At 44.1% G+C, this 14,243-nt stretch overlaps 1 protein-coding gene across 2 annotated transcripts in view; it reads left to right on the forward strand.

Moving 5' to 3' along the window:
* Positions 1 to 14,243, forward strand: part of LOC106577539 (neurexin-2) — a 936,116-nt gene that overhangs the window by 878,338 nt on the left and 43,535 nt on the right. The window contains exon 20 of one of the 2 annotated variants that reach the window (XM_045701329.1): positions 12,493 to 12,582. The exons of the other annotated variant lie outside the window; for it this stretch is intronic. Coding sequence (XP_045557285.1) covers positions 12,493 to 12,582 — 90 coding nt within the window. The remainder of the gene's footprint in view (positions 1 to 12,492; positions 12,583 to 14,243) is intronic. 2 annotated transcript variants of the gene reach the window in all.

Here is a 14,243-nt window from a genome sequence, read left to right on the forward strand (position 1 = left end):
GTCTCCTGCAGAGAAGAGCTAGATCCATCAGTCAGGACCGGGACAGAAGTCCATGCATCACAGCCTGGAAGAATAGAGCACCGCGTGACAGTCTCTTCTCCATGGCCATTGTGATGGAAATTGTCCTTTCTCTCCGTGGCGTGTGTTCCAAACGGGGTTAGCGATAAAGCTAAAGGTGGCGCACAACAGTAGCCGAGCAGCCTGTTGACAACGGTAGCCCCCGTTCATTCTATTTTCAGCCTTCGTTGTAATTGAATTTGGAGGCCTCGTTTTCCCTTTCATCTTTTCTTCTTCCGTCGTTGTTGTTTGTCAGTCGAGCGTCTCTCTTCTTCGCTCTCCTGCTGATCGAGGTTTTCGAGTTTGTTCGTTTTTTTTTTTTTTTTTTGCTGGTTCAGTCGTTGCGGTTGGCGCGATTGTTGCAGTGTGTGTTTGGGGTGGAGGAGGAGATGAGGAGGGGTGTGGGGAGTAGGCGCCGGCGGATTTGCTGTTACTCATTTATGCGCGTTAGCTACGTACACACGGTTTATTCCGAGTGGCACTTCGAAGGTTCCCTGCCTGTCTCAGAGATGCTGCGCATGAGGAGAGCAAAGCTCCGATGGGACAGAGGGATAGAGGGGGAGGAAGGGGGACTTCCTAATTGAGCCAAGGGGTGCGTGAAATGAAAGAAGGAAGAGGAGTTTTAAGGTGGGGGACGGGGGGGGGACGGCGTCGGAACGGAAGCCTGTGACCCAGATAGAAATATAAACCACTGTGATTCTCTCAATGGCATCCCTCCCAAACATAGAACGCATTTTTACTAATGAATGTATTTTAAATGACACTAATGTCGTCATAAAATGGAACGCTAAACCTCTGTGGACATAGCTCATTCAAGGCACTCTTACCATTAAGATCAAAAGCCTTTATTAAAATGAATTATCCATAAGGGAGAATGTCATATCCACCGGTGACCCAGGAACGAGCCCCATGAAACTGTCAACGCAGAGTGAATAGTCATATCGAACTACGTCCAGAAAGAGAATAAACCTTGCAAAAATGCTGTCAGGATTCTCCTTTCATTTAGATGTGGCTCCTTTGTTTCCATCTACACTAGGAGAAGTGCCCTCTCATGGTCAACTCAGGAACCATTTTGGCCCAGTACAGGGAGGCTCTCTGGGCAGCCATTACAGTCTCTAACACTGTCCAGTCAGGCAGCTGGCAGGCTGGAGGAGACAAGGGAGACTCCTCCTCCTCTAATATGCTGTGGACAGGTGATTTGGAGGGCAATGGGTAGTGGGGACAGACCAGGGAAAGATGAGCTCTTCCGTAGGAGGGAGGGGGAGAGGAAGGGAGAAAGGGGGGGGTGAGGTACCAGTTGTGGCAGTGTACACACACACACACACAGTCTTACAAAACCAGAATCCTTGCGTTGTGTGTAAAAGATGAACAGCTGTACAACTGGGAACAGGTTGAAAATCATTTGAAAACGGCCCTCAGTTCAACTGCAGCACATTTCAACCAGATTCAAACACCTTTGCTAGAAAACTGTGCGCGCGCGCACGCGCGTGTAGAAGTAGTCTCAGAGTGGCGTGGAGGGTCCTAACACCCTTTCCTCATATACTCCCATTGAAATGTCCACACCCAAGCTAACATACAATACCACATCAAAGCCGTTGCATTTTACTCGACTGGTTATATTTCTCTCCCACTCTATCCCAGCCTTCTCTCCTCCTCCTCCTCCTCATCCATCTCCTTCTCCTTGTCCTTTCTTCTTCCGTATTGGAAAGCTAGGGAACGTCGAAGCGCAGCCTTACATTTACTACGATGACTATGATTGTATTTTAAGTCACGACACAGAACATTGCTCCGGTGTGGTGTAAATGGCTCTGTAGTTAGACAAACCATATCCCTCTATTTACAACACCAGCCTAGGATTAGCATCAACAATAGCACTATGCTCCTTTAACTTTCTATTTACATTGCCGTCTTACTTTCCATTCCCTGTAGCTGGGCTGTCTCCTGGTGATTAGCATTTGTGTCGCCTAGTAACTTCATCATTATGACAAGTAGAGTGTGCACACTGCGCCAACACACTTTCCTGATCCATGGCGTTTGCAGCAAACCACCAATAAAGCTGTCTCATTGCTTTGGCTCCTGGCTGTGCCTGGGAAGAAATGGCTCGAGATGGGGAGGAAGAGGGAAGTGGGGAAAGAGTTATGTGGGGAAAGGGAGGGGAAAAAATAGAATGAGAGAGAGGGGAGATAAGGAGGAGAGCGAGTGAGTGGGCGAAAAGAGAGGTGGAGTGGAAAGGGAGGGGTACATAGCGATGGTCCCCGCCCCTCAGAATGAGAAAGACAGGATGAAGGAGAGCGAGATAGAGAGAGCTGCTCGGCATGGGTTGTGTAAGCCAGCTGCTATCAGCTCTCTGATGGATAGGGTTTGCATCTACAGCACTGTATAAAAAGCAGTGCACAAATTGGATAGCATCACAGCTACCGAGACTACACATTTTGTATTGTACGTGCACACTGTCTGTAACGTGCGCACAAACACACACATTTAGTTCAAAATGGCGCACATTTACTTAGATGACACACACATACAGTGGGGTCCATAATTATTGGCACCCTTGATAAAGATGATAAAAAAATACTGTATAAAAACCATCATACAAATACTGAGCTATATTGTATGCTTGGTTTTTATTGTAATTATATTTTATACTAATACATTTGTTAAGATAAAGAGATTTTGTTTAACAAGTAATATTTTTTTTTTCACAGAAAGGGAGGTTCAAAATTATTGGCGCCCCTGTTTTCAATACCTTTCAATACCTCACCTTGCGAGGATAACGGCACTGAGACTTAAAAAATAATGTTTTATGAGATTGGAGAACATATTGGGAGGGATCTTAGACCATTCCTCCATACAGAAACCTTCCAGATCCTTGATATCCTTCGTATGTGCCTATGGACTGCCCTCTTCAATTCAAACCACAGTTTTTCAATGGGGTTCAAGTCCGGAGACGGACATGGCCATTGCAAAATGTTGATTTTGTGGTCAATTAACCATTTCTTTGTGGATTGTGATGTGTGCTTGGGGTTAATGTCTTGCTGGAAGATCCACTTGCGCTCAAATTTCAGCTTCCTTGCAGAGGCAACAAGTTTTTTGGCTGAAATGACCTGGTACTGGGCAAAGTTCATGATGTAGTTGACCTTAAAGGAAAGATTCACCCATTTTGAATGTTATCTGAGCTATTTCCCTCCAACAAGGCAGAAATTAGTCCGGTATGACGTAGCATTGCGATAAAGTCTCTCTCACTACATTGGAAGTTAATAAGAATACAACTTTTAGATGGTGAAAACATCTATCATACATGTCAGATTTCAATACTGGCCGATGTCATAACGCGCCAGGTTGTCTTCTCTCGAATAAGCAATTGATCATATTTTTTGCGATATTCCTAGCTTGAGAAATGTGTAATTTAACAGAGGGTCTACCACGTTTCTCCTATTTGTCTGCCTCTTCAGTCCAGGGTGCATTGCATGGTGTCTTTGCGAATGTCAGACTCCACTCTGAGGCAATCAATCTGCGTGTTGTACATGTTGAGACTGTATACTCTTAAATTGATACTACAGTTTTTTAGGCGATTTTACAGCAAACTAGCTACTTCACATGCTGTTATTGACTTTGGTATTATTGTGGGTCGCTACGTTTGCTAGCGAGAATTGCATTGTGGGTTTTGTATTTAGACTTGAGCTGCAACAAACTGTTTGCATATGTTGCTACCAACCTTTTTATAACAACAAAATTAAACATTTGTTTCTCAAAATATTGTTCTCACATATTAGTGTTATTTAACACCGTAAATTATAGGAATTAGGGGTTTTGAGTGGATTTTTCCTGTAACAACAGCCCCAGGACCCGTGGAAGCAAAATGGCTCCATAACATCAACATTGGGCTCCCGAGTGGCGCAGCGGTCTAAAGCACCGCATCTCAGTGCTTGAGGCGTCACTACAGACACCCTGGTTCGATTCCAGGCTGCGTCACATCCAGCCGTGATTGGGAGTCCCATAGGGCGGCGCACAATTGGCCCAGCGTTGTCCGGGTTAGGCCGGGGTAGGCCGTCATTGTAAATAGAAATTAGTTCTTAACTGACTTGCCTAGTTAAATAAAGGTTAAATAAAAAAATCTAAGATCCATCTTTTCTGCTTCTAAATCCTCATTTTGACACCAAACCCACCACTGGTGTATGAGGCCAAAGAGCTCTATTTTCATGTCATCAGACTGTAGCGCAGTTTCCAATCCACGTGCCAATGCCGTTTAGCAAACTCCTGGCGTTTACATTGGTTGAATGGAATGAAAAAAAATAGAGCTTCTTGGCCACGCACACCAGTGTTGAACAATGCATATGCAGAAAATACCTCATCCCTGCTGTAAAATATGGTGGTGGATCTTTGATGTTATGGTGTTACTTTGCTTTCACTGGTCCTGTGGCCCTTGTTAAGGTCAACGGCATCATGCACTTTACCTGGTACCTTTTAAGCCAAAAGAACCAGGTTGCCTCTGCCAGGAGGCTGAATCTTGGCTCCAAGTGGATCTTCCAGGAAGACAATAACCCCAAGCCCACATCAAAATCCACAATACATGGTTAATTGCATACAATATAGCTCAGTATTTATATAATGTATTTTATGGTCTTTTTTGCTCGTCTTTATCACGGGATCCAATAAAAGAAAGGGACTCTCGAGAAAAAGTGAGGAAATGAATGACAGAGGACAGAGGCAAACAGAGAAAGAATGAGAAGGAGAGAGAGAGTTCCTCGTATTCCTTCCCTGTGCTCTTGCTGCCAGGCGTTTAACAGAAGTTTCTGTGAGTACTGAGTGCTGACCTATACTGAACCTGCATAGCTGGAGACAGAGAGAGAACAAGAGAGCCAGGGTGGCAGAGCAGCTGTCTCCCAGCTAGGAGTCTCTTTGTCCCAGCCACTCAGAGGTCAGAACAGGGGGAGTCTACAAAGCCGCTCAACCCTTTTTAAAGTCTACCTGCCTTTGTCTGCCTTCTCTTACCTCTGAGCCACTGTAAATGCTAGGGGATGAGAGACAGAGGGGGGGGGCGAGAGAGAGCGCCAACGAGAGGAAGAGTGGGAGAGAGAGCGAGCGAACGCTAACGAGAGGAAGAACGGGAGCGAGAGCTAACGAGAGGGAGAGCGGGAGAGAGACAGAGAGCTGCGAGGTTGTGAGGAGGCCAGGGTCTCTGAGAAGCTCAGCACTTCCCTTCCTCTCCAGCCATGCCCGTTTAAGTTCCAGGAGGCATGGACGTGGCAGGCTGGCAGGGTTTAGACAGCCTGGCTCCAGCTCAGGGAATGCCAGGACAGGAGCTCACAGAGCCACAGGATTAGCTCTCCTACTTGGAGTAGAACAAGTACTTGAATCGTACAGCAGCGGTGCAATCTAACTTTCAGGAGCAGAGCTATAGGCTTGGCCCTACTTAGAGTGCAGTAGAACTTCAATACCTGAAGCATCGCAGTTGAAGTCTCAATGTGACTTTGATGTTACACTGTGCTAAAGGGATATGGATGGGGATGGTCAAATAATGCATTATGGGTATGATTTGTTATTAAATAGGGCTGTGGTGGACTTGGAGGAGGGCCATTTCCGATAGGACAGAAAGGATGTCATCATTTCAGTTGAACATGGTCCAAGGTTGTGAGGTGATTTCTGGTAGAATATACACTGTGTGCACAATTATTAGGCAAGTTGTATGTTTGAGGATTCATTTTATTATTGAACAACTACAGCGCTCTCGGTCAATCCAAAATGTTAATAAACCTCAAACCTGATTATTTAAGGAAGTAAAAGTGAGGTTTTGGCTTTCTTTGGAGAATATCTATGTGTGCACAATTATTGGGCAACTATTAGTGTGCAGAATTATTATGCAACTAAATGAAAAACGAAAAGTTCCCCATCTCACTTGTTTATTTTCATCCGTTAAAGTGAGAATAATAAATAAACTCAAAATGTATAAATAAACATTTCTGACATTTCAACAACAACAAAAAATCAGTGACCAATATAGCCACCCTTCTTTTCAATAACAGAGTCCACGGAGTCTGTCAGTTTCTTGATCTGATGACGATCAACTTTTTGTGCAGCAGCAACCACAGCCTCCCAGACACTGGTCAGAGAGGTGTACTGTTTTCCTTCACCGTAAGTCGTCCGTTTAAGAAGGAACCACAAGTTCTCAATAGGGTTTAGGTCAGGTGAGGAAGGGGGCCATGTCATTATTCTGTCATCTTTAAGGCCTTTACTGGCTAGCCACGCAGTGGAGTACTTCGATGCATGCGATGGAGCATTGTCCTGCATAAAAATCATGTCTTCTTGAAAGATGCAGACTTTTTCCTGTACCACTGCTTGAAGAAAGTGTCTTCTAAAAACTGGCAGTAGGTTTGGGAGTTGAGTTTGAGTCCATCTTCAACTCGAAAAGGTCCAACTAGCTCATCTTTAATAATACCACCCCATACCAGTACCCCACCTCCACCTTGCTGGCGTCTGAGTCGAAGTGGAGCTCTGTGCCCGTTACTGATCCAGCCACGGGCCCATCCATCTGGTCCGTCAAGAGTCACTCTCATCTCACTCTCTCTCATCAGTCCATAAAACCTTTGAAAAATCTGTCTTCAGATATTTCTTGGCCCAGTCTTGACGTTTCAACTTATGTGTCTTGTTCAGTGGTGGTCGGGTTTCAGCCTTCCTGACCATGGCCATGTCTCTGAGCACTGAACACCTTGTACTTCTGGGCAGGTAGGTTGCAGTTCTGGAATATATGACAGCACTGGAGGATAATGGCTTCCTGGTAGCTTCACGTTTGATTCTTCTCTTTGGCAGTTAATTTGCGTCTTTTTTTTTCTCAACACGGTTCTTGCGACCCTGTTGACTATTTGCAACAAAACGTTTGATGGTTCTGTGATCACGCCCCAATATCTTAGCAATTTCAAGAGTGCTGCATTCCTCTGAAATACTTTTTAAAAATTTTTGACTTTTCAGAGTCAGTTAAATCTCTTTTTTTGGCCCATTTTGCCTGAGGAAAATAAGCTGCCTAATAATTATACACACCTTGATATAGGGTGTTGATCTCCTTAGGCCACACCCTCCCTCATTACACAAATACACATCACCTGATATGCTTAAATCCAATAAGCATTCCAGTTTATACAGCTTGGAGTTGGGAAATACGCATAATAATGATGATATGGTCAAAATACTGACTTGCCTAATAATTGTGCACACAGTGTAGAGTGGGTTATTTAGCACTCATAAGCACTTTTTTAGGGATAGCATTTCTTTGATGTTAGATTTGAGTGACAATAAGTCTGACTTAACAGCGACACCTCCAACCTACTACGGTTCAGGTACTGAAGTTATACTACAGTCATTGAACTGAATTCCAGTCAAATCCAATGTATGTAGGAGTGACACTCGTTCCTTGGTTGGCGTGGGAGCGTATAGGGACTTGTGGTCCACCGACACGGCACGCTCTGATTGGATCGTTCACAGTTAGACAGCGGTCCAATTACAGGCCTGTGTGGCTGGGGGAGGGGAGGGGAGGGGGACCGGAGAGGGACAGGAGCCCTCATCAGGGAGACGGAGGGAAAAGATTGCTGTAGCTAATTAAAGAACTGACAACTTTCATTTCCACACGAGCCCCAGTCCCTCACTCTGACATCAACACGCAAACCCAGAGTGGCGGATAGGAGAGGAGCGATAGAACCATAACTAGAATTATATTTCTGTGGATTAAACAGAGCCGTTAGACTGACAACTACTGCAGAGATCACTCTGTCGTTATGTGGTGAAGATGAATCCTTTCTAAATTCATATGGGAAGAGATGTGTGAGGATGTTAGGAAAAAAAGGGATTGATATGCAATATATGTATTCCAATAGGAGGGATGCTTCAGCTTGCGTATACAGTGTACTTAGAGAGGAATAACACATTTGAATGCAGTGTGGAGAGAAAAGGTCAGATACACAGACAGTGACACAGAGCGAGAGAGGGCGGAAGAGAGGGGGAGAGAACGAGAAAGAGAATAGAGAGCGATAACAGAGAGGGGGAGAGAGAGAGAGGGAGGGAGGGAGGGAGAGGGAGAGGGAGGGAGGGAGGGAGGGAGAGGGAGAGGGAGAGAGAGGGAGAGGGAGAGAGAGGGAGAGGGAGGGAGAGGGAGAGGGAGGGAGAGAGAGAGATGGGCAAAACATCCAGACAGCTCCATTCTACTCTGCTGGATAGATTTCAAATGTGTGTCCTGTACAAGGGCGTCTGGCTGCAGAGCGAGAGATGATATACAGTTGACTTCCCCTGATAGATATCCCTCCACACACGCCAACTTCTCTCGCTCTCTCACACACACACACACTGACTCACGACATGAATCTCACACACACAATCAAACTAAAGCGACAGAGTCAGTGAGAGGAGAAGTGGTTCTGAGTCATAGACCGGAGAGACTGGCCTTCACAGCGATGCCCGTCACAGCCCAGGACACATACACCTATCCCTGGCATGCCAGCTTCTGTCTGTCCTCCGCCTCTCCCATTGTCTCCCACGATGCCAGTCAATCCCACTGCCCTTGCCCTGCCCCTGGCATCACAGCTGTGATGTTCAGGCTCCCCGGGTGCCGGGCGCTGCCCAGCTCTGCCATGAATCTAACCCAGGCTCCAGGCACCCACTCTGGGCTACGGGAGAGGGCGAGCTGGCTTGCGGCTTTCCAGGCATGGTGGTCCTCTGTCTTCTATTTCAATGTCCTGGGTGCATGATGTTCAGTCCCTGCTACAGAATGGAGAGTAGGTGTGCTATAGACTGTAGGGACAAATAGCAATGTGTTTAGCAGACACATTCTCTTTTACTGCGTCTGTCTCATCCGTCTTCAGCTGTTCCACATTGGCATTTCCAAATCCCTCCTTATATAGAAAGAACAGGCTTGAGGCCTCCGCTTGTCCCGCCTGCACTTATTTTTTAGCTTGTTGCTGGTGACAAGGCTGCCTGACGCCAAGGGGCTGTTTGTCAGCGAGGCGCAAACACGCGCCCTTAGTCACACACATACACTGAATAGTACACGCACACCTCCACACACACAGATACACACACACACACACACACACACTCCACTTCTCTTCCGCGTTTCTGATTACTCGAACACCTGGTGGCTTCCTGGGGAGGTGGTAGAGGGGGAGAAGAAGGGAGGAAATTCTTAAACCTTAAACCCCCCCCCCCCCCCCATTCTCCCTTAGCAGCTATGGAGGGAGGGGTGGCAGGAATAATTAAGAAATAGACGTTCTATTGAATGACATCGTCAGATTCACGCAGGATGGCTTTTGGATCTCCTAATTGTAATCTAATTAACGGCCAGAGTGGAGCCACGGCTTTCTGACGTCTTTCTGCTATTTTGGTGGGAACCCCTTCCCCCTCCTTTCTTTTTTCTCCCTCTCTTTCTACCTCCCTCCACTCAGAGAGGAGGCACAGTACCTCGTAGGACATTTGCTTGAGGTAAATGAATGATCTAACCTGATAAGTTTCCCCTACATAGATCAAGATCAAAGATTATTTCAAGGCAGGAAGAAAGGACGGTTGACTTTTTTAGAAATAGAGAATTTTGATCAGAGTCATGGAGTTTTATTAAAATGGCTGCACTGGTCAGATACTACCACTAGAGGGAGGGCTTGAAGTAGGCTGTTCAGTAGCCGAGGTGGGTTTAGTTGTCAGACTGCCTAAGGGATGCCTGTTTAAACTCTGTGCCCAGGCTCTGGTAATAGCAGGGAGGGAGAGAGGGACTCGTCGAGGGATATGTCTAGGGAGGTACTGATTTATCTCACTAAGGACCACTGCCTCCCACAGTATGTTTCCTTCTCTCCTTTTCTCTGCTCACTCCTTCCATCCTTTCCTCACCGACTCTCTCCCTCTTTTGGTCTCTCTTCACTTTCTCTCTCTGGCCTCTCCATCTCGTTCTCTCTCTCTCTCTCTAATCTGTTTTGCTGCATAGTGCTGGCGTTGCCGTTAAATGTGTTGTGAGTGGAGAGAGGAGCTCTATAATTGCAGCACTGGCTTTGCACAGGCCAATCTCCTAGACTTACCTGGAGACCCACGTGATCTAAATGACACAAACATACACACACACATAACACTGTTGCTGAGCGATTAACCGACATTTTGGTTGTTTTTTGTTTTTTTAAACTCATTTACTGGCGTCGGTTCAATTATTGGAATTCCATTTCATTTGTTTCTTTTTCTTTCTGTGAGCTCAATGCAGAGTTCCTCTAGAGATCAATCAGATCTGTGCGATGTAGTAGGGAGATGCAGTTTAAAACGGGGTAATGAACTACAGTGACCATAATCCATTGCGCATCTACTCGTCCGGTGTGTTTCTTTTACGCCTGCTCCTGAAGAGAGAAGAATGTGTGATCATGAGGTGAAATAGAGAGCAGCTGTTGCTTCGCGAGGTATCGCTACCTGAAAATACATGATCTACTGTAAGTGATTGATAGTTGGTATTCAGCAGTCATAAAAGTATGCCTTATTTACTTTGAAGAACAATAAAATAGTGATTCTGTCAGACAGCATAGACAACAGCTCTATAGAGATGAGATGACTTGGAATGAAATAATAAAGTCATCAAATAAAACAAATGTAGTATACACAACAACTGAAATATTGTATTAAAGTAAAGTAATTATTCTGTGTTACAGCCTTCAATCCACATAATGCACAGTGCATTTTGTGTAAAAAATTTAATTGTAAAAATTAAAAAAGTACGAAAACCGTGATAATGTTTTAATAATCAAACCGAACCCAAACCGACCTCAAAAGCACTAATCGCTCAGCAGAAATACACACACGCACACACACACACACACACACACACACACACACACACACACACACACACACACACACACACACTTTCAACTTTATTTAACCAGGTAGGCTATATATATATATATATATACACACCACTCGCCTCAATCGAGTTTTTCCCCAGAAACAAACACTCTCTCCAATTCTATTCTTCCTCACTATCCCTCTCTCATCCCTCTCCTGGACGTCTTTGCTCATCTGCCCTCCTACCTCCCATCCTCCTTTCCACTTTTCTCCTCCCTCACTATCTCCATCGAGGCTCTTCATCCAGCCCCCCCTCATCTGCCCTCCCCTCAGACATGTTGTACTACACACACAGGCAGGTGTATAGACCCCCTGGAGAGTGGGCCTGGGTACTGCAGAACAGAGTGTGTATATATATATATATATATATATATATATATATATATATATATATATATATATATATATATATATATAGCACTGCGGTGGAGAGAGGACAGCAGCTTTGTAGACAAGAATTATAGGCACATGATCACTCTACCCACGCCCTACGCCCTTACCATTACACCTACACCCTTATGTTACGCTCTACCTTTTACCTGGTTATTGCAGCTAGAACGCCATCCATTTTGTAGCACATTATTACAGTACAGATTGTTAATATGCCGTTTTTCTGGCTTTTTTTTAACTTATTTGTATGATTTCCTCACCCCAGGCATCGCTTTATAGCTAGCGCTGAAGAGCCCGGCCCTAAACAGTACAATCCAGCAGTTGATTCTGATTGAAATTATGAGGGAGATAATCATTTTAGCTCTGGTTAAATGATGTCATGCGGTTTAATGGAAAAGCAATGAAGAGCTTTTGACGCACTGATGAGACGATGGAAATGATGAAGTGCCGTTGATGATTATTAAGCTGAAAAAAAGCCCTGATACGTTATGTACAGTATGTATGAAACGGCAGAGCTCAAATCCACCGAGTTCTTTATATTTACCTAAAAGTGCACAAGTTGGGATTAGTGTTGCATTATGGGATTTGGAGTTTCTTAATATAATATGTCAGACTTGAGCACCGAGACTTGCCTCGAAGGATGGTTGTGTGGGATCTCAAGCAGAATATGTCTTCCTGGTATTAACCATGTAATGTGTTAAGTAATATGTGCTTAAGGGTCTCTGAACAGGAAATGACAATGGTTTGATGATGAATACATGAAAATGTTTGAATAATGTAATGATGATGTTAATGCATATGACATTGCTATAACTGAATGCTTTTCATGTTGGTTTTAACATATGTAATAGATTATTGATTTCATTGATGCTATTGATTTTCACTGTCCACTGAGCTATTGGCTGTATCAGCTATCCATTATACAAATATACTATTTCTAAATTATTCATAAATATGTTTAACTTATCGGACCCATAACCAAAACAACCATTTAAACCTGAGGTAACTAGAATGCTGTCTAACCAATCCAAACCAGTCCGCACAAAGCTACTACTTCCTGAAACTACCTAAAGATGATTTTAACGTACATAACCTTGCTAAACGTTTTGCCATGTTGCCCTTTCTCTAACCTTTAACCTTTGAACCTTTGACCTTCCAGATATTAACCTGCACTCTTTTCCAAATTCTCTAAAGGGAACTTTGATAATGAACGCCTGGCTATTGCTAGACAAAGAATCCCATACCGACTTGGTCGGGTAGTTGACGAGTGGCTACTCGACAAAGGTAACTAAAAACCCCTTAACTCTCCACTAATGACCTAACCACTTAATCACCGTTAACCACCGCTCTGGAGGAGGTGCAGTGCCACGCAACAAAGGTGGATGTTATTGGCTCTTTACAGTTCCTCTGATTCACATATGTCCAATGCGATTGGCTTATGACCTTACCCAATCAGTCTCAATGTGATTGGCTTAAACTTTTCCATTCAATTATGTCACTGGGTAGTAATATACATTAGTAACACATTCAAACAGGTAACCATGACTCACGCTCTACAGTTTTACTGTTTGCTGTTCTAGCCCCCTGAAAGCAATTATACAGGTCATTCTATCTTGTAATTGGCAATTATGAAAGTAGTCAAATTGATACTAAATCCACCTCCCTTATCAGCTAGCTGGTTAACTAATATTACGACGTTGGTAATGACCTTACACATTCTTCATAGCATTACAATGAAGGTACTGAACGAAAGAGCCAGTAGTAGGTTACACTGCACAGGGGAACCATGTCCAAAGCACCTTGACATGGGGCTGCATCTCTTCAGAGTCATAACTTCCCAATAACCCCAACATAACCCCCCAGTAACCAACCTGACAAAAAGACAGATCCTATTGGTTCCCTTCTGCTTCTCTTCCTGTGTTTCTGTTGTTTGGTCTTGTGAAGTTTTATTAATTATGGTGATTATTATTCAAATTCTTATTCACAAAAGTGACAATTAGAGGAAGAAACATCAACCACTTAATAATTTTTGGGACACTCCAGAGAAAAGTAGCCACCTGAAAGTCATTAAAAGTTAAAGGGACTGTTTAATGTGTCTGTTGGACTTTGTTAATAAGCCTACAGTTCGCTGTGTCAGCCTTATTCTGCCCGACAACAACGAGCACGATCAATCTGCAGTTTGGATCTGACCAAAAGTGACGATTCTTTAACCCTTTGAGTGCCAAACGTCCCCTGACCTCTTTGTCTTTGTCATGTGTTGTGTATTTGTGCTGCTGAAAGGTGGTTGATTCTAAAAAAAACACCCCAAATGGAGGTGTGGCCTTTGTTGCTCCTCCTCCTCCCCTCGCCTTTTCATTCCATCCCTCTGGCCACAGTTACCTCAGTCGCACCATAATGTTGGCCATTTTAAACTGGCCCTAGCTAGCTAGGTCAGCTTTCACAGCACGATAATGGGCCGTTCACATCTAGCACGATTACAAACGATAACTATAAGGTGTAGATGTGCCTTATCACACATACAATAATTATTTAGAAGAACTGAGAGTCCGCCTCTGGGCAAAGTTTTAATGTTACTTATTCAATGACTGCTAGTCAAAGTGATTCCGATTTTAAATGAGTTGATGTTAGGCGTCACAACACAGTGAAATACGACTTGCTAAGGGAATTTGAGAGTAGATTAGTCTAAGTCATGCATCTATAAGGCTCTAAAGGCTTTACCCAAGTCTGTATTCTGTTTGTATGACTAATAATAGATGCAGTGTCATGAACACATCACATTTTACATCTTCTAATTTGCTGCGGCCGGCTGTTCTTTGAAACGGTATTATAAGTGATCACACATGCGAGGAAAGATACCAAATAAATGAATTTGTATTTAAGTGAGAGTCAAAGGAGAGAAATGAAGAGTTCCCGTGTTTATTTGATAAAAACAGAATCAGTAAACT

The sequence above is a fragment of the Salmo salar genome, chromosome ssa18 (assembly GCF_905237065.1).
Source record: "Salmo salar chromosome ssa18, Ssal_v3.1, whole genome shotgun sequence".
In the NCBI taxonomy this organism is placed as follows: domain Eukaryota; kingdom Metazoa; phylum Chordata; class Actinopteri; order Salmoniformes; family Salmonidae; genus Salmo; species Salmo salar.